This window comes from Micromys minutus, assembly GCF_963924665.1.
Source record: "Micromys minutus genome assembly, chromosome: 32".
Classification (NCBI taxonomy): domain Eukaryota; kingdom Metazoa; phylum Chordata; class Mammalia; order Rodentia; family Muridae; genus Micromys; species Micromys minutus.
The window spans coordinates 13820448-13844812 of NC_137967.1; the positions used below are offsets into that span (position 1 = coordinate 13820448).

At 52.0% G+C, this 24365-nt stretch overlaps 2 protein-coding genes across 3 annotated transcripts; both read left to right on the plus strand.

Annotated features, from left to right (window-relative positions):
- Positions 1-134: 134 nt before the first annotated feature.
- Positions 135-16612, plus strand: HPN (hepsin). 2 transcript variants are annotated; one of them, XM_080908891.1, is made up of 14 exons: positions 135-252; positions 631-697; positions 4733-4792; positions 6423-6524; positions 6616-6657; positions 11868-11997; positions 12075-12197; positions 12301-12341; positions 12632-12797; positions 12890-13080; positions 15387-15482; positions 15643-15785; positions 15913-16077; positions 16268-16612. In XM_080908891.1, exons 2-14 carry the CDS (start codon positions 685-687, stop codon positions 16304-16306), a joined length of 1311 nt encoding a protein of 436 aa, XP_080765017.1. In that variant the 5' UTR covers positions 135-252; positions 631-684; the 3' UTR covers positions 16307-16612. The 2 variants fall into 2 exon arrangements, with proteins under 2 accessions (XP_080765017.1, XP_080765016.1); XM_080908890.1 differs by lacking the exon at positions 4733-4792 and having other exon boundaries at positions 177-252.
- Positions 16613-19148: 2536 nt separating this feature from the next.
- Positions 19149-19641, plus strand: LOC308413373 (U1 small nuclear ribonucleoprotein C-like; the record flags this gene model as incomplete). The annotated part of the gene is made up of 1 exon (XM_080908317.1): positions 19149-19641. Exon 1 carries the CDS (start codon positions 19285-19287, stop codon positions 19639-19641), a length of 357 nt encoding a protein of 118 aa, XP_080764443.1. The 5' UTR covers positions 19149-19284.
- Positions 19642-24365: the final 4724 nt, after the last annotated feature.

Consider the following 24365-nt stretch of genomic DNA (forward strand, 5'->3'; position numbering starts at 1 on the left):
CCCGCGGGCCCCGCCCCATCAGCCAGGTGGCCTCTGGGGCAGCTTGTCCCGAGGTCCGCCCTTCCCCGCCCCGTCCCCGCCTCCCACCAGCCCCCTCCTCCTCAGGTGAGGCCGCAGGCTCGGCAGGCCCCACGCTGCTGCCTGCTGCTGCCACCCTTACCTTCCGGGCTGCCCGCTGCTGTGGGGACACCATGCCCCTACCCAGGCCCGGAGACTAACCCCAAACCTGCACCAACTCCGGCGAACCCCAGGGTAAGGCACAGAATGCGAAGCCCCCTCGTCCCCCATCAATCTGATGCCCAGCAGCCCGTATAAGAGATCCCAGAAATCCCCAGACTCCTCCAGCCTGCATTCCCTGCTAACTCAGCAATCTGAGGACTCCCCCTAGATCTCCTCCCTCAAAACCCCCCGAAGTTCCCTAGAAGTTCAATCTCTGCCTTGCCACTCTAGGTGTCCCCCTGGTGGCTGGTCACACATTGCCACCGCTGACCCCGACCCAGCCTCTGTCTTTGCATGCTCTGGCCCCAACCCAGGGCCAGCTGCTCCCTGGATGAGAACCTGAGACTGGGGGCACCAGGACAGAGCCAGGCCCGGCTCCCCCAGGCCATGCCTCCTTGTTCCTGTCCCTAGGTTCCGCCCCAGCCCAACAGGTCAACCTGGGAATCATTAACAAGAGTCCCTGACATGGCGAAGGAGGGTGAGTCCCCCTGTCCCTGAACCCCAGCTTCAGCCCTACCTGGCACCCCTCTTCTGGTTTGTTTCCCAGCCTGTACCCAGCCTCCTGTCTCAGTGTCCTCCTGTCAGACTCAAGACCACCCACCCAAAATCCTCGCCTATCTGATTAGCTATTAACTGGCCCTTCTGCGTGGCTGTGCCTCCCTGCCACCCCTCACGACCTTCCTAATGCCTTGCCTCAGTTTCCCCTTACGTCTCAGGGATTTCTCGGCTAGCCAACGATACGTTGTCTTCCCGGGTTGAGGTGGGGGCTGCTACTGTTGCCATCTCTGTAAGGGGTGTGGAGCTGATCAGGGTGCTTCTACTGCCTTTTGCTGTGTGGTCCTGGGCAGGTAGCTTTATGTCTCTGGGCTTCAGTCTGCCTTTCCCTGCAGTCAAGTATAGATGAATACTCAAATTCTCTCCGTGAGGTGGTTGGGATCATGCAACACACGGGCAACAGCCTGGGCCTTGGGGCGTGAGATCCGTGGTGTAACTCAGAGGTGTTCTGCTGGAGGTCAGTCACTGTGGGAACCCAAGAACCAAGGACCCCAGACCCCTCCTATCCCAGGCATATCCCTTCTATCTCTCGGCTTTGTGGGCAAAAGAACAGAAGAGGGACTTTGGACTTGACCTGGACGGATAGAGGAGAGACGGAAAAGCCACCCCAGGGGTGACTGAGACAGCTGCTCACACCGGAGGCCAGCCTCTCTCCCTACCTTGTCTCTACTTGGGGACCAAATGGCAAAGCAGAGGCAGTCCCCCACCCTTTGCTATCCTCATCTTGATCGTCTTCTAAGAGGTTCGCTGAGTTCAGTCCTAGGCTCTTTCTAGCTGTGTGGTCTTGGATGTGCCTTACCCTCTCTGGTCATCTGTTCCCTTTGTTAAATGGGAACGGTCACCGTGGGGCATAAGGGGGAAGCATTAAAAGCGTGGGCCCAGGGATAACGCCAGGACACCCCTGGAGTGTCCGTCGCAGCTCATAACAACTCAGACTCCAGAGATGAGCTTTGGTCCTCTGTGAACCAGGCTCCCCTCACCTTGTGCTAAGTGATCAGGTGATGGGCGGAGCCTGGACCCTTTGGGACCATTTTCTTTTTCCTGGATATGATGAAAGAGAGGTAACTGGGCTGGGGTCTCTGAGGAAGGGAAAGGAGAGAATGCCTGCGTGGAGAGAGCATATTCCCTGCGGCCCCGGGCAGCTCTCGGTGCTGTGTGAGGGCAGCCCTGAGAAAGGTGACAGGTTGAAGAGGACAGCTCCGTGCTTTGGAATTAGAAGGAGTGATCAGGGAGGAAGGAGTTCGTGCCAGGCAGGAGAAGATGCGGGCAGGGCGCTCAGAGGAAATGTTTGCTAGAGATTGTGCCTGTGGTTAACCAACCTCAGAAGCATCCTTGGCAGAGTGGGGTCTCTCTGTGAAGTACTACTAGAGGTTGCTCTAAACCTTGTTCTTTTTTTTTTTTTTTTACTCCCAAAATAATGGGAATCAAAGCCAGGCTCTTATACATGCTAGGCAGGGGCTCTACCACTGAGCCACACCCCCAGCCCCTCATTGGAGGATTCTAGGCAGGGGCTCTACCACTGAGCCACACCCCCAGCCCCTCACTGGGGGATTCTAGGCAGGGGCTCTACCACTGAGTCACGCCCCCAGCCCCTCACTGGGAGATTCTAGGCAGGGGCTCTACCACTGAGCCACGCCCCCAACCTCTCACTGGAGGATTCTAGGCAGGGGCTCTCCCACTGAGCCACGCCCCCAGCCCCTCACTGGGGGATTCTAGGCAGGGGCTCTACCACTGAGCCACACCCTTAGTCTTCTTTTCTCTTCTTTTTGTTTTGACACTTAGTCTCACTATGAAGCCCAGGTTAGCCTCAAACTTAACAATCCTTCTGCCTCAGCTTCCTGAAAGCTGTAATAACAGGCTTCTAATCAGCACTCTGTGAGTTTTGTTGTTAGGGACACTCTGTGGAAGTTGTTTGAGGTGTTTGATAATGACAAATGTGTTTCTCGAGAATTTGAAGAGACCTATCTGGTCTCTAAAAGCTTATCCTGCTGGGGGGCTGGAAATGCTGGGTCAGGAAACCAAGGAGGCCTGGGAGAATGCTCTGCATAGAGAAGAGACAGTTTGGAATCACATTTACATTTCCCAGGTTTCTGTGTAAAGGGACCACCAAGGAGATGAGCCAATCTGGTATTAAGTACACACAATGCATGGTGGGGTTTGAAGCTGGCAAGCTGGGGCAGGAAGTGATCAGCAGTTAAAGGGAGGTCCTGGATTGAAGGCTTCAAAGACGGCTGCCTCTGTGTGGAGGGGCTTCTGAGGGCAGGGCAAGAGAACCTAGAAACGAGAGCAATGAAGCAAGACTGCTATGGGGAAGGGAGGAGGACCTGGGGATGAAGTAGGGCTGCTGTGGGGAGAGGAGGAGGGCCCAGGGATGAGGGGGATGAGGTAGGGCTGCTGTGGGCAGGGAAGGAGGGCCCGGGGATGAGGTAGGGCTGCTGTGGGAAGGGAAGGAGGGCCTGGGGATGAGGGGAATGAGGTAGGGCTGCTGTGGGGAGAGGAGGAGGGCCTGGGGATGAGGGGGATGAGGTAGGGCTGCTGTGGGGAGGGAAGGAGGGCCCGGGGATGAGGTAGGGCTGCTGTGGGGAGGGAAGGAGGGCCTGGGGATGAGGGGGATGAGGTAGGGCTGCTGTGGGGAGGGGAGGAGGACCCGGGGATGAGGGAGATGAGGTAGGGCTGCTGTGGGGAGGGGAGGAGGACCCGGGGATGAGGGGGATGAGGTAAGGCTGCTGTGGGGAGGGGAGGAGGGCCTGGGGATGAGGGAGATGAGGTAGGGCTGCTGTGGGGAGGGGAGGAGGGCCTGGGGATGAGGGGGATGAGGTAGGGCTGCTGTGGGGAGGGGAGGAGGACCCAGGGATGAGGGGGATGAGGTAAGGCTGCTGTGGGGAGGGGAGGAGGGCCCGGAATGAGGGGGATGAGGTAGGGCTGCTGTGGGGAGGGGAGGAGAAGGGACAGGCTTGGGACAGCAAGAGATGTGGTAAATGCAAAGGGGGAAGTGTGTAGAGGCTACAGGAGCTCCAGGGTCCAGTGTGGTGCTTGGTGCTCAGTACTAAGGTATCAGGAATGCCCGGTTCTCATGCTCCCGAGCTATTTTCCTTTGTAAGTGACACCTCGTTTTAAACCACTAACAGGAACTGCCCTGGCAAGATCCTGAACCACTCCCTGCTCTCTTCCTAATGCTGGCTTGGTACTGTGACCATTAGCCGTGCTACCGGGGACGTGGGTGAGAGGGCAGGGGCTCTTGCAGCCTCGGGGTGCTTTGCCGAAGGTTGGGGTCAGTAGAAGGCTTTCTTTGCGGTGGTATTCAGAAGCTAGGATCTCTGGTACACCGAGGCGGACGTCCCCCTCCTCTCTAAGCTACTCCTGCCGTGGCCTTTCCCCAGGTCATGACACTCCCACCAGTTGGTCTTGCAGCCCTCTAACGGTACATGCTCAGTCCTGCCTGTCTTAGCCTGTGCAGTTCCTCCAACATGCGGTTCTACTCCTTGTCATCCCTGTCTGCAGGTCTTTGGTAGTCTCTCCTGGGGACTTTCCCCCTTTCCTTCAGAAGCCCTGCCTGATGCCCGACCCTTCATTGCTTAACAGACAGATGGCATTTGTTCATACTGCTACTGTGCCCAGAGAGACAGTGACAGTGGCCCAGCAAGTTGACACACAGCTAGAAAGGCTTATCATTGTTTATTGGGGACCTGCGCTATGCCAGGCACAATGGCACAGCAGGATGATGTTTGGTTTCTTGGGGAACTACTTTGGACCCTGGATCTCAGTGTGCCCAGGGTTCTGGATGTGGCCAGAGGTTTGTGATTTGATCTCTCAGAGGCCTGAGAAAAGGGACACTTGATGTGGGTCAGAGATACAGACTGAATGCTAGGCACATGGTGACAGCCAGGGTCTAAGGATGTATTTAAAGAACTTTAAAGTCATTGAAAAAGGGAGTGCTAGGTGCATGTTCATTTAACAGATGAGGAACCTGGGGCTCACAGAGGAGGTTCCACTTGTCCAAGACCCCAGCCCGGAAAGGGTAAGGCCGGTGTTTTCTATTTTATCTTTTCTCTTATATATTTTTATTTTCTGTGTGTGCATTTGCACATGTGTGTGAGTATGTGTATGTGTGTATGTATGTGGGGATGTGTGAATGCACATGTGTGTATGAGTGTGTATATATGAATGTGTGTGTACATGTGTATATGTATATGTGTGTATGCACATGGACATGTGTGTGCACATGTGTGTATATATGTATGTATATGTACATGTGTGTATGTATATGTGTGTATGCACATGGACATGTGTGTGCACATGTGTACATGAGTGTGTATATATGCATGTGTATGTACATGTGTTTAAGTATGTATGTGTGTATACATGTGGACATGCATGTGCACATGTATGTATGAGTATGTGCATGTTTGTGTGTGTGGATACCTGTGTACACATTGGGGACGGCACAGAGAGTTGTGTGTCCTTCCCTATCACTTTCTGTGTAGTTCCCCTGAGCCTTGGTCTCTCACTGAGCCTGAAGCTGAGCTGATGGCCAGAGAGCCCCAATGACCCTCTTGTCTGCCCCACCCCAACAGTGCCGAGCTTACAGATGTGCTCCACCACAGCTGGTCTTTCATGCAGGTGCCGGGATCCCCGCCTGCCCAGCAAGCGCTCTTACTCAGATGGCTACTATTTCAAAGTGGGGTTGCCAGGCACAGTGCCATGCCTGGCATCTTAGCACTCAGGAAGCAGAGGCAGAGGGATCACAAATTTGAAGCTAGCCTGAGTACCATGGGTCAACCTTGTCTAAAAACAAAACAAAACAAAACAAAACAAAACAAAAAACAACAACAGCTAGTGGTATTGTGTGTCTTTAATCCCAGCACTCCGGAGGCAGGAGCAGATGGATTTCTGAGTTGGAGGCCAGCCTGGTCTACAGAGCAAGCCCCAAGATGCCAGGGCTTTACAGAGAAACCCTGTTTTGAAAAACCAAAACCAAACCAAACTATGGGCAGATATGGTGACACATGGCTGCCATCCAAGCACTAAGGGAGGTAGGCAGGCAAACTCTCATTAGTTTGAAGCCAGTTTGGACTATATGTTCGATGCCAGCATTGTTCTGTAGCAAGACCTCGTCTCAAAATACAAACCAAACAAAAACAACAAACCAAAATGAGTCCAGCTAAGTTTCAGAACTCCTAGGGACAAGCTTAATCTTGGAACGGGATCTTGTGAGAAAGAGGTCTGGCTTTGGGGTTACCAAGAGGGTAAAGGTCAGAAGTCACAGGCACCTCAACATTGCAAGAACTCCTGGAAAAGTTAGCAGGAGAGAGGATCTGGGGACAGGCTGGCAGGAAGCAACAAGGGACATACAGAAGTGCCTTGTCATTGGAAAGGAGTATCCGCCAGCACCAGGAGGGGGGAGCAGGAAGGCCCAGCCATGCCCCCTCCCAGCTGGAACCCTTGGGGAGCCAGACACCTGGCTGTCCACACGACAGGAGACAGACAGCCCTGCCAGCTGCCTAGCCTTGGGAAATGGGGCTTGAGGTACCGCGGGTCCGGGCCTGATAAGGTACTCTGCATTCCCCTGTAGGGGACTGGCCCAGTGCCCAACCCTTACTATGCTGAGGACCAACCTGGCAGTGGCCCCAGCTTGGTGTCTGTTGCAGGTGGCCGGACTGCACCATGCTGTTCCAGACCCAAGGTGGCAGCTCTCACTGTGGGGACCCTGCTGTTCCTGACAGGCATTGGGGCCGCGTCCTGGGCCATCGGTGAGAGAACCCCGTCCCTTCCCCAGCTCCCGAGACCTCCTGTACCCAAAGGGTTACAACCTACCTGCTCTTACCTCTCTCCTCTCCACAGTGACCATCCTACTAAGGAGTGACCAGGAGCCACTGTACCAAGGTGAGTAGAGTAGTCCTGGATCCCTAGGGTCCTGGAGAAAAAACACGAGGAAGAACTCAAAGCAGTCTTGGGACTGATAACTGTATTTCTACTCAGTGTCTCGCATTCTGTCTGAACCAGAGTGTTGTCTGCAAGCTCAGGCTGGCTTTGAACTCACCCACATTCCAAGTCCTGCGATTAGTGCATTGCCATACCTAGCTGAAAACTCCACTAAAAAACAAGTATATACATACATAAACACACACATATAAACACGTGTATACATGTATATATATATATACAGATATTCACATACATATGCACATATACATGTATCTGCATATGTACACATACATATATAATATACATGTGTGTACATATGTATACACACATAATATATCATGGGATGTGGTCAAACACATTCCGGAAGGTCGGGATGAATTCAGTAAACACCCAGCTCTGAATGTCTAGTGGCTTTTATCTGCCCTTTATACCGATGAGGGACATGAATGACCTGAGACTTTGTAACCCGTAGTGATGGGGCACATTTCAGCACGTAGAACAAGCAGCCCCAGGGACGCAGAGGCAGAAATCACGTGTGAAATGAAGGACTGAGTCTTCCCGGTGCTGCTCCAGGCTGCTTCTCTGTGACCCAGGGCAGCAGAAGAGGGCGGTGATGGGGGGTGGAGTGTGCTTTTTCGAAGAAACGGGATTACAGATTCGAAACAGTTGGCACTGAACTCGGTCATCCAGACTGAACTTAGAAACGCTGACCTCTGGCCCGAGGACCGGCCTCGAGACTTGATGGTATTGGTACATTAAGTCCTGCAGCAGCCCGTGTTCGTGTAGCGTGAAGGCACGGATGGGGCAAGGGTCAGCATGGTGGCATACGCGTCTTCATTCTCGGGAGACTGAGGCAGGAAGATTCTGAGTTTGAAGACAGCCTGAGCTACGCAGGGTCACTCAGGTGGTTGTCACCCAGGGGAAGCGGAGGCTCTGGGAAGTAGACTGACTTGCCCAGGACCACAGGGTACATGACAGAGCAACATCAGTAGGCCCTATCACTCCACATGGTGCCAGAGTAGAATCCCAACCCTAAAGAGTCTTGGGTTAGGGTCCTGTCTGACTGGCAGTTTGCCTTGGCTTGCAGATCTATCTCTCCGGACTGAGGGCTTCTGCCTGCTCCCTAATACTCAGTCCCTCTAATGTCATCAGCACCTTCTCCTTCATCCTTCACCTTCTCCTCCTCCTTTGTAGTATTGATGGTAGGACTCAGGATCGTACCCATGCTTAGCTGCCTAGAAGGTGTTCTACACCTGAGTCACGCCCCCAGCCCCTCACTGGGGGATTCTAGGCAGGGGCTCTACCACTGAGCCACGCCCCCAGCCCCACTGAGCCACGCCCCCAGCCCCACTGAGCCACGCCCCCAGCCCCTCACTGGGGGATTCTAGGCAGGGGCTCTTCCTCTGAGCCACACCCCTAGCTCCTCACTGGAAGATTCTAGGCAGAGGCTCCACCACCTAGCCATACCCACCCCTTAGCCCCTCAGTGCCTATACCCTGTCAGCTGAGCTTTCAAGAAGAATGCTGCGATACGAGGACACAGACAAGAAACCACAACCTTGACTGTATCCTCACTTTGTTTTGTTCTGAGAATGGCATAACTCTAAATATATCTGACAGTTTGGTGGGCACACCTGGTGGTTTACAGCACATCAGAAGAAAGGCTTTTAAAGTGTCAAAAAAAAAAAAAAAAAAAAAAAAAAAGCAGAGAACGTGGCTTTCAAACAAAGTGGGCCTGCGGGTGCACAGTGGTGACAGGCAGCCATTTGGAAAGATGAAGCAAGAGAGTTGTAAGTTCCAGCCCTGCCTTGGTTACCAAGTGAGACCTTGTCTCCCTAGAGCCACAAAGAAACAAAGAAGGGATGAAAGAAAGGAAGGAAGGAAGAAAGGAAGGAAGGAAGGAAGGAAGGAAGGAAGGAAGGAAGGAAAGAAGGAAGAAAACAAGCATTTGATGTTTCCCCCACCCTACTTCCAGTATTTTCCCAAGGCACCCCTCCCAAATTCCTAATATGATGGAAATCTCTTGAGCAGTTAGGAATACTGCCTAATGACTCCAAGTTGCCATTCTTGTCTTGATCCTGGATGTCAGGGGACGATGAGCACTGCTCAGTGGGGAGTGTCAGACACTTGATGATCCCCAGAGCTGTAAGCCCTTTTTAACACAAGCTGCCCCCCGCAGCTTTTAGTCTTGCTGTTGGTGAGTTTGTGCTGGCCAGAGAAAGGGAGGAATTCTTCACTAAGCAGAGAAAGTAGAGGCCAGCAGGCGCTCTGAGTTCAAATTCTAGTTGGCCAGTTGTTAGGTGTCTGAGCTAAACAGATATATCCTTTGATGTTTAGTTCACCATCTTGTGAGATGTACACTTAATTTTATTTTTTACATTGGTACTAGGGATTGGACCAAAGGCCTCATGCAGGCAGGGGCTCTACCACTGAGCCACGCCCCCAGCCCCTCACTGGGGGATTTTAGGCAGAGGCTCTACCACTGAGCCATGCCCTCAGCCCCTCACTGGGGGATTCTAGGCAGGGGCTCTACCACTGAGCCACGCCCCCAGCCCCTCACTGGGGGATTCTAGGCAGAGGCTCTACCACTGAGCCATGCCCTCAGCCCCTCACTGGGGGATTCTAGACAGGGGTTCTACTACTGAGCCACGCCCCCAGCCTCTCTCTGGGGGATTATAGGCAGGTGATGTACTGTTGTGCAAAGATGCCACCAGTCCTGCCCCCCTCTCTTTCTACATTTCATTGTGAGACCCTTTTCTCTAAGTTACTTAGGCTGGCCTTGAACTCACTCCAAAGCCCATGTAGGCTTGGACTTTTGGTCATCTAGCCTCGGCTTCCTAAGTAGGTGAGAAGATAGGCCAGTGTCACTGGGCCTAGTTTTCTGCCTACAAAATATGCCCAGAATCGAGCTATCCTCCCTGTTCTGCCCCTTGCTGGCCCAGCCTCTGTCCTTGTCACATTGAGATCATGGTCTGGACTCTAGTTCTTGCCCTCTGTCCCTACCAGCAGCCAGAAGGAACTCATGACCCCCCGAGTCAAGCCAGTGTATGACCCCTTCCCTAAGCTGAGCCCTGGCCCTGCTCCACGGCTGCGCATTGGTCCAGCGGCAAGCCGGCTCTGCCGACCTCTGCCTGCTGGCTGTTCCTTAGCCATCTCCCCGCCTCAGCCTTCATATCTCCACGTTCCTTTTTTCTTAGTTCCCCTGGCCTACTTCTCAGACCTCTCAGATCTCAGCATCCTTCTCACCTCCTTCGTCTCTGTCTCCTCGCTGCTTACGTGGCACCTTCCCGGCAAAGCGGTCCTTGCCTGCCCTGCCCACTGACAGCAAAGTGCAACGCCACCCCCGCATACCAGCCCCCCCTTCCTTCTGTCGGCCTCTGTGTCTCCATGGCCCCTTCTGCTGCGGCACGGGACACGTTTCTGTTATTTGTTCTGCTTGGTATCTGTCTCCCCTCCTGGCTTTTTGTTTACAACCTAAAATAGGAACCAGCATGTTCAAAGCTAGTTGGTAAATAGAAGAAAAAAAAATGTCCCTGAGGGCTTTGTCCTGACTCAGGTGTGAATGGGGCTTCTCTGACCTTATGGGGACAGATGGGGAACCAGGGAGCACTGGCAAACCATACAGACTGCCCCAGCCATCTTCAGACAGAACCACTACTGTGAGCTAGCCTTCTGATACAGCCCAGTCCTGCATATGGCCCCTCCTTCCCTCTCTCTTTCCTTTCACCCCTCCCTCCTTCCCTCTCTCCTTCCTTTCACCCCTCGCTCCCTCCCTCTCTCTTTCCTTTCACCCTTCCCTCCCTCCCTCTCTTTCCTTTCACTCTTCCCTCCCTCCCTCTCTCTTTCCTTTCACCCCTCCCTCCCTCCCTCTCTCCTTCCTTTCACCCCTCCCTCCCTCTCTCTTTCCTTTCACCCCTCCCTCCCTCTCTCTTTCTTTCACCCCTCCCTCCCTCCTTCTCTCTTTCCTTTCACCCTCCCTCCCTCTCTCTTTCCTTTCACCCCTCCCTCTCTCTTTCCTTTCACCCCCTCCCTCTCTCTTTCCTTTCACCCCAACCTCCCTCCCTCTCTCTTTCCTTTCCCCTCTCCCTCTTCTCCCCCTCTCTCCCTCCCTTTTACTCTCTCCCTTCATTCCATCCTTCTGATCTGAGACATAGGACAGTAGCCCCATCTGTCCTCGTGAACCGACTGACCTCATTCTCAGGAGCCTCCTGCCTCAGCCTCCCCCGAGTGCTGGGATGTTTTCACACCTGATTCTTGTTAGTTTGTTTTTATGAGATATTGGCTGGATGACTTCTGTTTTGATTTTGAAACAGGGTCTCTTTCTGTAGCCTTGGCTGCTTTGGAATTAGGTATGAAGCCCACACTGGCCTCAAACCTGCAGCACCTTTTTTTTGCCTGGGCCTCCACCCCACCTAACTAAGGAACTCTGGAATCTGGAATCACTGTCTGATTCCATCTTTATTAGTAGTAGTATTAGTATTGATAGTATTGGTATTAATTGAGATAGGGTTTCTCTGTATATCTCTGGCAATTCTGGAATTTGCTCTGTAGACCATGCTAGCCTTGAACTCAGAGATCCGCCTGCCTCTGCCTCCAGAGTGATGGAATTAAAGGTGTGCACCACCATTGCCAGGCTAAAATGTGTAGCCCAGGGGAGTTGTAAACGCATGATTCTCCTGCCAATGTCTCCTTTGGCAAATTTTAGGCACATGTGCCATGACAACCCGTCCTTCTCTTTTTGATAGGGAGCTTAAACTGTCCTGGAACTCATGACCCCTGTCTTCATCCTCTGGATTACACACATCTTTCGTTGTTGCGCCACACCCTTTCTAACTGGTCTTTTCTCCTGGTGGTTCCCCCAAGCCTGACTGCACCCAGATAGGATCTCTGGACTTGATCATCCACAATTGAATACCCTGTGTGCAGACTCACTCTCCCAAGTCAAAGGAAGTCATTTGCCTGGTTCCTTGGTGTCCGAGTCAAGTTCCTGCCGCTTGGCTAACCCAGTGGGGAAGAGATACTCACTAGTATAATCCAACCTAGTAGTGGATGCAGATGCCACCTCTGGGCCTTGAAAGGTGCCAGACCAGAGCCCTCGGGGATTCAGGTAGCCAGAGAAGCTAGTACCCGGCTGCTGTGGGACCCAGGCCCGGTTTTGTCACCCTGCAGTGCAGCTCAGTCCTGGGGACTCGAGGCTTGCGGTGTTCGACAAGACGGAGGGAACGTGGAGGCTTCTGTGTTCCTCACGCTCCAACGCCAGGGTGGCTGGGCTCGGCTGTGAGGAGATGGGCTTTCTCAGGTACCTGGGTGTCCCTTGGGAGGTAGGGAAGGGGATGGAATCAGGCCAGAGGTGGCTCTGACCCGAGCCCCGCGCAGGGCTCTGGCGCACTCGGAGCTGGATGTGCGAACCGCGGGCGCCAACGGCACATCAGGCTTCTTTTGCGTGGACGAGGGCGGTCTGCCTCTGGCTCAGAGGCTGCTGGATGTCATCTCTGTATGGTGAGCAGTGTGGCTGCGGGTGGCACTGGCACATCTTCAAATAGCGTCCTAACTGGTCCCCTGGTTTGTCTCTCTGTCCCCACCCTGTCCTGTGTTGTCATAGCGACTGTCCTAGAGGCCGATTCCTGACTGCCACCTGTCAAGGTGAGATGGTGGAGGGGGGGGGAGGGGGAGAGGAGGCAGAGGAGGGGGGTAACTTAGACCCTTCTCTACATGCAGCCTAAGACTGGAGTCCTGGGACCCTGGGGTGGAGTGTGTCCCCACCCAGGATCTCCACATGTCATGTCCCCTTGAACAGTCCCAAGGCTGTGGGAGAGCCTTGTTCTGACAAACAGCAGGAGCAGAGCTGTGTCTTCTCCCATTCCTGGAGCTAGACTATGCTCTGGAATTCAGATCCCTCCCATTCTAAAATCTCCCTTGTCACCTCTCTACAGACTGTGGCCGCAGGAAGCTGCCGGTGGACCGTATTGTGGGGGGCCAGGACAGCAGCCTGGGAAGGTGGCCATGGCAGATCAGCCTGCGTTATGACGGGACCCACCTCTGTGGGGGGTCCCTGCTCTCCGCAGACTGGGTGCTGACCGCTGCACATTGCTTTCCAGAGTGAGTGTGTCCCCACAGCGCCACCTAGGGTAGGGCAGGAGAGAGGTCTGCAGAGGCCAGGCCAAGGGACTTGTCCCTTCTGTCCCCGGCAGGCGGAACCGGGTCCTGTCTCGGTGGCGAGTATTTGCTGGTGCTGTAGCCCGGACCTCACCCCATGCTGTGCAACTTGGGGTTCAGGCTGTGATCTATCATGGGGGCTACCTTCCCTTCCGAGACCCTACCATCGACGAGAACAGCAATGATATTGCCCTGGTCCACCTCTCTAGCTCCTTGCCTCTCACAGGTAAGTCTGAAGGTCTAGCCTCAGCTTAAGGACTCCAGAGACTCAGGGATCAAAGAAGGGGCCTGTGAAACAAAGTAGCTCCATCTTCAGGTTTTCATGGGACCACAATAACAGAGCCAGCGTTAGGGAGCACAGGCTGAATATTAGCCATGAATGCTAGACATGGCTGACACTTTCTAAAGGAGTTTCAACCATGGTGTGATGCAGCGATTCCTTTCCTATGGAAGAGAGAGGGGATACAGACGGTCACATGGAAAACAGCACACAGATGCTCTTCTTTAAATTTATTTTAAAGATCTATTTATTTATTATATATAAACTGTCGCTGTCCTCAGACACACCAGAAGAGGGCATCAGATTCCATTACAGAAGGTTGTGAGCCACCATGTGGTTGCTTGGATTTGAACTCAGGACCTCTGGAAGAGCAGTCGGTTCTCTTAACCACTGAGCCATCTCTCCAGCCCCCACAGATGCTCTTAATAGAACATTTAGTCACAGTAACCTGGGTGTGAAGCCTGGAATCCCAGCACTCAGGGAGGAAGAAACGGGAGGAGCAGGTTCAAGGCTAGCCTTGACTACGTAGTGAGTTTGAAGCTAACCTGGGCTACGCAAGATACTCTAAATAAATAAGTGAGAGGAGTTTTGAGTGGAAATGTTGCAAACACGTAAAGAATCTGAGGTTTCTCCCATGGAGACAAAATGCTCTACAGTGGAACACAGTGGAATGTTAAATGTGGAAGGACTGGAGAGATGGCTCAGTGGTTAAGGGTATTAGCTGCTCTTCTAGAGGACTTAGCACCCATGTGGCAGCTGTAACTGTCTGGAACTCAGTCCCAGGGGTCCAACTCCCTCACACAGACATACATGCAGGCAAAATACCAATTAACACGCACGAAATAAAAATAATTAAACCATTTTTTAAAAACGTATGGAGAGCCAGGTGTGGCACATGCCTGTCATCTAAACACTAAGGGAAGTTGAGGCAGAAAGGCTCTGAGGCCAGTGTGGGCTGTGTTGAGAGACCCTTTCTTAAAACAAGAACCAGTGGTGTGCTGAGCTTACGAATGTGTTGCACGGAACCATTTTGGCCAAAGAGAATCTATATGCCTGTGGTCCCTATGAGGCAAGATGTCCTCGTGACATCAGAATCTTAATTTGCATGAAGGACACTCTTAGGATCTGCACGCAATGATAAATCATCCGAGGACATGTTTCTCAGAGCATCTGCTCGTTGCTAAGTGACCATGTGCTTTCGCCGGCCTTGGTGTGTCCCGTGTCTGGACTCACCTCCTCCACCCACAGCCCTCAGGGCGGCCTCTCTCGCTGATTTTTTCTTATTGCTCCCCCAAGTGCTTATTGCTTTCAACACTGCATCGGTTTCTCACCATGGTTTCTGCAGGGAAATTATTTTGTGTGTCTGCTTTGTTTTCTTTTGATGCTGGGGCTCAAACCCGGGACCTTGTGTACAGTGGGCCAGCACCCCACCACTGAGCTATAACCCCAGCTTGCGGCATGGTAATTGTTTTTCACTGGGGTTGTACGGAGGGTGGGGTGACATTTTACCCCGCAGTGCTGAGGCTCAGGGAGGCAGCAGTGAGGGGCTGCCAGGACTGTTTGCACGGGCTAAGCTCTGCTCGAGGGTACTCCGTCTCAGTGGAGGTCTATGGGTTTACTATTGTTTTTAATATAATTTATTTTCTATTTAATATAATTAATTTACTTTATGTGTGCTGGTATTTTTGCTTTCGTGAATGTCTGTGTGAGGGGGTCTGATCCTGGAGTTATGGATAGCTTTGAGCTGTCATGTGGGTGCTAGGAATTGAACCCAGGTCATCTAGAAAGACAGCCAGTGCTCTTAACCGTCCGAGCCATCTCCCAGCGCCCTGCTTGTGTATTGTTGCAGTTTCCTGACAGGAGGAAATCAAAGGTCTCAAGAGCAGGTTGTGCTTTTCTCTTTCCTGCCTCTGGGCTGGATATAGCCCCGTGGTCATGGTTAAGAGTCCAAGCTTGGGGAATTAATCTAACGTAGGTTCCAATTCTGATTATGCCATTGAGTCTGTGAAACCTTGGACAGGTGACTTGGCCTTTTGTCCCTCCTGATTTAGAGGCCAATCCCAGCTCTCTGGGATGATCGGGGATGAAAGGAAAAGATTCAGGAAAGTAGTGTGTGCATTGGAATATGAAGGTTCCATCCTGGTAGTTATGGGGTGGGCTGTGTTTATATGGAGGGTGGGGTGGGTGGATAGCTGTGTCCCATGAAGAACAGACTGGCTAATAGGAGCTGAACTGTATGCTCTGTCTCACAGAATACATCCAGCCGGTGTGTCTCCCCGCTGCGGGACAGGCCCTGGTGGATGGCAAGGTCTGTACTGTGACCGGCTGGGGTAACACTCAGTTCTATGGTGAGTTCCAAGCAATACCAGCCAACGCCACTAGGAGGGGCTAAAGATGCTCTCGGGGAGGCTCGGTGAACCTCAAAGGAGACCCCAAGGCCATGGAGTGGGCACCAGGGGAGAGAAGGCTTGTTTTCTAATTCTCGTCACCTTACCCATGTCCCCTCAGGCCAGCAGGCTGTAGTGCTCCAAGAGGCCCGGGTCCCCATCATAAGCAATGAAGTTTGCAACAGCCCCGACTTCTACGGGAATCAGATCAAACCAAAGATGTTCTGTGCTGGCTATCCTGAGGGTGGTATTGATGCGTGTCAGGTAAGCGACACCATGGGCAGCCCCAAGGCCTAACTATAAAGAAGGAACCAGGGTAATGGGAACAGGGGCTCCCCTCTGGAGTCATGGTGGTCTCTAGTCAGGTGTCCTATCCCCCTGCCCCAACCAGGGTGACAGTGGCGGCCCCTTTGTGTGTGAGGACAACATCTCTGGGACATCAAGATGGCGGCTATGCGGTATTGTAAGCTGGGGCACGGGCTGTGCTTTGGCCCGGAAGCCGGGCGTGTACACCAAAGTCATTGACTTCCGGGAGTGGATCTTCCAGGCCATAAAGGTGAGTTGCTATAGTGGGGGACTGTCTGGGACCCTAATAAGGAAAGTAGAAATTTGGGAGAAACCTGTGTTTGGACCTACCAGAAGGCATTCTAGAGACTGTCCCCATAGGCTTCTGGGAGATGAGACATTAGTTACAGAGTATTGGGAGAAGCATCCAAGACCCTGTAAGCCCATGGCTCTTTCTCTAGACTCACTCCGAAGCCAGTGGCATGGTGACTCAGCCGTGACCCCGCCTCATCCCCTGCTCCGCGCTGCACCAGCGTCCAGAGTCAGAGTCGGTCTGGTGGCTCCAGCCCCACGTGGTAGGTTCTGCACTGGACCTCACATGGAACGGTTTTCTACTGGATCCAGTCCACAGGTCCAAGGATGCTGGGTCCAAGGACTTCTCTTCCACAGTGGCCGGCCCACGCAATCCCAGGGTCATTGGCCTCACCCTCCCACCCCATGTAAATATTACTCTGTCCTCTGGGGGGCTGCTTTCCAGGCGTCCCTTGTGCGGATGCTCCTTAAATAATAAAGGTGGTTTTGATTAATGGGTCTCTGCGTTTACAAACTTAAGAGGCAGTGTGGACATTTTGGGAGTAAGCAGAGAGAACTGTGGACCAAGCACAAATCAAGAGAAATTGAGATCCTCCCGGTTCCTACCCATTTGAGAAAGCATTTTGAAGCCAGTCCTGATGGCTGACTCCTGTAATTCCAACACTAGGGAGGATCTTCACGAGCTAAAGGCTAGCCTGGGCTACATAGTGAATTCCAGGCCAGCCTTGGCTACGGAGTACGACCCTATCTTAAAAAATAAAAAAGATTGTGTGTGTGTGTGTGTGTGTGTGTGTGTGCGCGCGCGCCTTTTAACGAGAACACCAGAAAGAAAAAAAAAAAAAGTCCCAGGGAGACTCAGCTCTGGGTCAGAACTGGGTCGTGTGAAATTGTTGGGTTCCCTGTACCAGTGGTGCCTGGGGCTGGGGGCTGGGTCTTCAGGAACCGTGTGAGCTGCGCGTGGGAGACTCCTCATAAGAAAATGAGCTGTTTCCAGAGAAAGTGAACGTCAATGTCCGAGGAACAATAAATATGTCTGTTTATGGACAACAGAATACAGAACTTTGTGGGACACAGAGGGGTGAGTGGCGAGCCTTGTAAATGTGGCTCCCTCCGGTCCCCACCCCTTCCAGCTTTGAGACTGGGTCCCCCTCTTCTGCCTGCATCTGCAGAGCTGTGTCGATGCATATGGCCACCAGGGGGCGCTGCAGCCCTGACGCTTGAAAACTTAAACCTTCCCACTCTGAAAAGGAGTCTGCTCGGCAGGAGAAAATGCTCAACTTTTGCGACTTCTCGAGACTTTAAAAATCCCTAAATTTATTTTTGCTGTTTTTGTTTTTTGTTTTTTTGTTTTGTTTTTTTTGTTTTTTTTTTTTTTTTTTTTTTTTACAGAATCTCACTATGTAGCCCTGGCTTTCCTGGAACTCAATGTGAAGACCAAAGTTCCTCTGAACTCAGAGATCCATTTGACTCTGCCTCCCAAAGAGCCGGGATTAAGGGCTTTACCATCCGTATCCAGCCTTTTGCGGGGATTTGGTGGTTAGCAACCATAACTGGTCCGGATTCTGTCACCTAGGCTGACCTTCAGTGTGTGACAACCTGGCCTCAGCTTTACCAGTTCGCCAGCTTAAGATCTTAACTGATAAACGTTAGAATACCACACAGCCGGTTAGCCTCAAATCAAGCTCGCAGGCATTTCTTCAAAAATGCTCTGAAGGGACTTAAAGTCCGTCTGCCTAGAAAACGCTTTACCCATCAAGCACCTGATTCCCCCACAGCCTTAGTAACGTTGACTGTCATCACTGTGTTCCCAGCAGAGAGCGTCCCAGCCCCACGTCACTTACAGAGGAACACCGATTCGCCATTGCCCCTTAGAGTTTTCCAAAAATTGTCCTGTCTGTGGCATTTTGGTGGGTCACTCAAATGTCAGCTTGCCAGAAATGCACAAGACTTGCCTAGAAAGCCCAAAGCCCTGGATTTGAATCCCAGCAACGCACACCCAACCCTATACAGAGTCGGAGGCAGGTGACCATAAATGTCCTTTTTTAAATTGCCAGCTGAAAAAAAGGTGCCATTCCTGTGTTTTAGAAGCGCGAGGCCTCTCCAGGCACACGATTCCCCATAAGGGGTTTGAAAATATGTGTTTTGAAGGAAAGAGAATGTTTGTGCCGAGGGGACAAGTGGAGGAGGCGTGGCCTTGCTCCAGAGGTGAGGGGGATTGTGGCCCTATTCTAAGGGATCTGGTAGAAATTTAGGCACGTCTTTCTTTCTTTTTCATTGCTATAGGGAGACACCCAAGGGTGAACACTTTATTCAGAAATGAGGGTTAAGTGTTTGGAGAGATGGCTCCATGGTCATCGTCTTTGGTGTTCTTCCAAAGGACCCGAGTTCAGTTCCCAGTACTTACGTTAGACTGCTCAGAAATGCCTGTAAATCCAGCTCCAGGGGATACAGCGCCCTCTTCTGGTTCCAAGAGCACATGCACTCATGTACAAACACACATACACACACATACATACACACATACACACACAGAGAGAGAGAGAGAGAGAAAGAGAAAGAGGGGGGAAGTGTTAAGAAAAGAAATCTTAAGAGGTGTAAACTGGACAGGGTGTAGCACTTGGCGGTAGTAGGAGGATCATGAGTTAGAGGCCAGCCTGGGAAACATAGAACCTATCCCGAAATAGTGAGGGAAGAGAAGCTTGCCTTCCCGGCATACCATTTGAGAGGCTGGAAGTCCAGTAGCAATGAAGACCATGAGCACCCACGGTGACCAGTAATTTTGATGGGGGCCTGTGGAGAAAAGATCACAGGAATAGACTATTCTCAGAGAGTGGGCAGGGACTAGCCTTGCCCTTTCTGGGATAAGCACTCTCTTGGGCCACATCGGATGCATTGATCCCTCTTCTGATGGCTAGTGCTATGTCAGCTTCACACAAGCTAGGGTCGTTTGAGATGTGGGAACGTGAGTAAGAAAATACCTCTGGCATCAGTTCCTGGCGGGGGGGAGGTGGGGACCCGGGTAGCCAATGGTCTGTGGAGCAACACGCCTAAGTTTTATTGCGACTACTGTGATACGTATCTTACCCACGATTCTCCGTCTGTGAGGAAGACACACTGCAGTGGTCGGAAACACAAAGAGAATGTGAAAGACTATTACCAGAAATGGATGGAAGAGCAGGACCAGCACCTGACTGACAAAACAACGGCTGCGTTTCAACAAGGAAAGAGCCCTCCAGCTCCACTCTCTGCTCCTCCGCCTGCAGGGGCCATGATCCCACCTCCCCCCAGTCTCCCAGGTCCTCCTCGGCCTGGCATGATGCCTGCACCCCGCATGGGAGGCCCTCCCATGATGCCAGTGATGGGCCCTCCTCCTCCTGGGATGATGCCTGTAGGACCAGATCCTGGGATGAGACCACCCATGGGAGGCCACATGCCCATGATGCCCAGGCCTCCAATGATGAGACCTCCCGCCCACACTATGATGGTGCCCACACGGCCTGGCATGACCCGGCCAGACGGATAAGAGCAGAGGCGCTCTTTATCATTTTGTTGTTCTTGTTGTTTCACTAGGAGCTCTTGGTGCTGAGCCTGAGGGTTTAGTAGATGCAGGACAAGGAACTTCCTTCCTAACAGAATGCTCTTGGAGAGAGAAGTGACAAAAAAGTGCAGTTTTTACTTACACTGTGAAGTGTGAAAATAAAAGAAAAAAAGAAAAGAAAATACCTCTATCAGACTGACCTATGAGCAAGTCTGCGGCTCCTTTTCTCCATTGATAATTGATAGGGAAGGCCTGGCCCACTGTGGGCTGAACCATCCCTGGACAGGTCATCCTGGGTGGTGTAGGTTGGGCAAGCCATGAAGAACAAGCCAGTAAGCAGCATTACTCTGCTTTGGTTCCTGCCTCCAGGTTCCTGCCTCCAGGTTCCTTCCTCCAGGTTCCTGCCTCCAGGTTCCTGCCCTGGGCTATGAGCTGAGCATTGTCAGCTGAAGTTAACCCTTTCCTTCACAAGTTGCTTTTGGTCACAGTGCTCTACCACAGCAATAGGAACCCTAACTAAGACACCTTCCTTCCAAGCACCAGCACTCCAAAACCCTTGCTCTAGGCCCTGCCTTTTCGTTTGTTTCTGTTTCTTCAAGACAGGATCTCACTGTGATGCATTTCCTGTCCTGGAAACTCGCTCTTTAGACCAGGCTGGCCTCGAACTCACAGAGCTCCACTTGCCTCTGTCTCCCAAGGGCTGGAATTAATTGTTTTTTTTTTTTTTAAGATATATTTATTTTATGTATGTGAGTACACTACCTGGTACAGGAAGCTGTGTGGGCCTAGAATTTACCTATCTGCCTGGGGCTCCTGGGATCACAGGCCTGTGCCTCCACACACAGCTGGAACAGTCGGTTCAGAGCGCTGCGATTGTCAACATCCACACAGTCAAGCAGAGAGAATAATGTGCAGTTTCTTGCTCACCCCAGCTCTTTCGCAAGCGCAGAGGCTGCCATGATTAGGCAGGGCCGTGAAGGCCATTAATTTTACATTCAGAAGTAATTGCTGGGAAGGTTCCAACAGTGGTGTGCGTAGGGAGACGGATTTTTGGTTTCTGCATAAAAAGCGATGTTATTACAATAACGCAAGTAACTCCGGCGCTGCTGTGCTTGTTCCACGGCTGCCAAACAAACCGCCCAAACCTAGCAGGGAATAATAAACTTTCTATTAGGTTCACTGGCTTTGTGGTACAGAAGGTTGGACTAGGGTGGTTGTGTCTGCTCCGAGATTCTCTGCCCTTGGTTAGCAACTAAAAGGACGTGGTAAGAAGGGATTGTAGAGGTTTCTTGACCCATGATCTGTCTAAGCTGGAAGGCTGGACTCCCCTGGGACTGCTGACTCTTTTTCTGTCTGAGGAGCTTGCGCTGTTTTCCATCATGGCTGCCTCGGGACATCTGCACTTCTTTAAAAAGTAGCCCAGGGCTCCGGAGCGAGTGTTCCAGAAGTCCCTGCCTTTGACGTTCCAGCCCCGCTTTTGCTTTTCAGACAGCCAGTGCAGTTGCCAATCTACCTGAACTCAAGGGGTGGAGACAAAGGTCCTGCCTTTCAGTGAGGAAGCCGTGAGAAAGTCAGGGGCCATTGTTAAGAGCCATTGGATCCAGTTGGCAGCTGAGAGAGACAAGAGAATCTCTTTAACGGTCTATCCTGAGAGAAATGTCTGCTGTGGCCCGACAATAGGTTTGGCAAGAGAAATAGTTGTCATGTGTGATGGTTTGTATATACTCAGCCGAGGGAGTGGCACTATTAAAAGGTGTGGCCCTGTTGGAGTGGGTGTGGCCCTGTTGGAGTAGCTGTGGCCCTGTTGGAGTGGGTGTGGCCTGTTGGAGTGGGTGTGGCCTGTTGGAGTAGGTGTGGTCTGTTGGAGTAGGTGTGGTCTGTTGGAGTGGGTGTGTCACTGTAGGCATGGGCTTTAAGATCCTCATCCTAGCTGCCTGGAAGCCGGTATTCTGCTAGCAGCCTTCAGATGAGGATGCAGAACTCTCAGCTCTTCCAGCACCACGCCTGCCTGGACGCTGCCATGCTTCCTGCCATGGCGATAATGGACTGAACCTCTGAACCTGCAAGCCAGGCCCAGTTAAATGTTGTCCTAATAAGAGTTGCCTCAGGCAATGGTGTCTGTTCACAGCAGCAAAACCCTAAGACTTCACACAGGTGTGGGGTCCTCAGTTCAAGCCGCGGTGCGCATCTGACAATCTGGGCACAGCAGTGTGAAGCTGTAACCTCAGTGCTGAGGAAGCAAGAGAGGAGGATCTTTGGCGATCATTGCCAGAAAATCTAATTCAATCCGAGTGTTCCTAGCTCAGCCAGAGACCCTGCCTCACAAAGTATAGTGGAGGTTTACAGAGGAAGACATGATACCAACCCCTAGTCTTACGCTCTCTCCTTCTCCCTCTTCTCTTCATCTCCCTCCCCCTCCTCCCTCTTCCCCCCCTCCCATTCTCCTCCCCTCCCCCTTCAATTCTTCTCCCCCCTCTTCCCCTCCTCCTCCTTTGCCTCCCCCTCCTCCTCCCCCTCTCCTCCTCTCCCTTCCCCCTCCCCTCTCCCTTCCTCTTCCTCTCCTTCTCTCTCTCTCTCTCTCTCTCTTTCTCTCACTCACTCTGTGTGTGTGTGTGTGTGTGTGTGTGTGTGTGTGTGTAAGTATTCACATGCTTATATGAAGTTCTGCCTCTTAAAGTTATAAGTAACAAAATTGTGGTCATAGTAACTTCTAAATTACACCTATTTAATGTAAATGTTGTGTGTGGAAGGAGGCACCTGTGCCCAAGGTGTGTGTGTGTGTGTGTGTGTGTAGATCAGAGGACAGCTTTCAGAATCAGCTTTCTCCTCCCATCACATGGGTCCTTGGGGCTGAACTGGGCTGTCAAGTTTGGTGGCAAATGCCTTTACCCACTGAGCCATCTCACCGGTACTTCCAGGTGAACCTCTCCTGTGCCCTTGGTCCCCCTGTAACCGTTGCAAATGCTGGAGGGCAGTCTCTGGTACAGCACCCTGTTCCCATCATCCTCTGCAGATGCCCAGTGCTGTGTACCCCTCCATCTGTAACAACACCTCAACTCCTGCACTGTCCTGTGCATAGGCGCCATACCTCTTTCAGGGTCCTGGGTGACTTGGGGTGTCTCAGGTACCTCCGTGGGCAACAAAGCACCCCCAGATAGATGGGGAAGCCAGAAGGCTATTGTTGGAGTATTTAGGGGGAACAAGGTATCGTAGATGACTCTGATCTGAGTCAACAACAGGCAACTGAAGGACTGACAATTTGGGCAGGTTGGGGTGCTGGGCTGTCGGCTACCCCGAGTTGTAGCTGAAACATCTTCATAAGGGTCTCGGGTGCTGGGTGACCACTCTTACCTTACAACACAAGAGGTGGGCTCCGGAAGGGTCAGGGTGGGACAGAAATGAACTTGTGTACACAGGAGCCTGGGAAAATCCCGTGAATGTTATTCCCACCCAGTCTGGGTGCTGGACTGGCTGTGGACAGGAGAGGTGGGAGGAGGAGGAAGGAAGGAAGGAAGGAAGGAAGGAAGGAAGGAATCACAAGACCCAGATGAGGTTTGACCCCTATACACAGGACAGTGCATGTGTCCAGGTGTTGTGACAAATGGAGAAACTGAGGTATCCCATACTGTTTACATCTCCGAGGTCAAGGGAATCCTGCTCTAAGGTTCAAGCACACTCAGTAGATCCAGAGGGTTGTTTCCATGGTCATCTCAAGCCATTCAAGTTAACAGTGAAGGTGAACTATCACTGTTGAATGCAAGGCTCTGGGTTCAAATCCCAATACTGGAAGAAAACAAAACAAGGACCCATGAGATGGCTCAGTGGGTGGAGGGGCTTGCTACCAAGCCTGGTAACCTGGGTTTTATCCCAGAACTCACACAATGAAAGGAGAGAGCCAACTTCCTCCTGCAAGATATTCTCTGACCTCTACATATGCACCATCACACACACACACACACACACACACACACAAACACACAATAATAAAATTTAAAATAATTTTTAAATATTAAGCATCATTGTACTGGCTGGTTTTGTGTCAACTTGACACAAGCTGGAGTTATCACAGAGAAATGAGCCTCAGCTGAGGAAATGCCTCCTTGAGATCCAGCTGTAAGGCATTTTCTCAACTAGTGATCAAGGGAGGAGGGCCCAGCCCATTGTGGGTGGAGCCATCCCTGGGCTGGTAGACCTGGGTTCTATAAGAAAGCAGGCTGAGCAAGCCAGGGAGAGCAAGCCAGTAAGTAACATCCCTCCATGGCCCCTGCATCAGCTCCTGCTTCCTGACCTGCTTGAATTCCAGTCCTGACTTCCTCTGGTGATGAACAGCAATGTGGAAGTGTGAGCTGAATAAACCCTTTTCCTCCCCAACTTGCTTCTTGGTCATGATGCTTTGCAGGAATAGAAACCCTGACTAAGACAATCATAGTGGATCGAACCTTCATGAGACCCTCCCCTAAGGTGTCAGTCACCATCTCTCCTGCCCTGCTGCTGCTGATGCTAGAGAAGAGGTAGAAATGCACAGCTCTGGGACTGCCCTGGTGTCCTCCTGGGTCGGTGTCAGCCAGCCCTAGAATGCCTGACAGCCATAGAACTTAGTTTTCTGTCTATCTTGTGGTAAGACACGTTGACCAAAGCAACTTATAAAAGAGGACATTTAATCCGTGGCCCACAGTCCTAGAAGGATAGAGTTCTGGACCATCATGATG

What these genes read in the sequence shown, in the direction of transcription:
- HPN (XM_080908891.1), top strand. An exon ending in CTGGATGTCATCTCTGTATG is followed by an intron (nt 12,198 to 12,300) that starts GTGAGCAGTGTG and finishes GTGTTGTCATAG; the next exon opens with CGACTGTCCTAGAGGCCGAT. An exon ending in GTGGTATTGATGCGTGTCAG is followed by an intron (nt 15,786 to 15,912) that starts GTAAGCGACACC and finishes TGCCCCAACCAG; the next exon opens with GGTGACAGTGGCGGCCCCTT.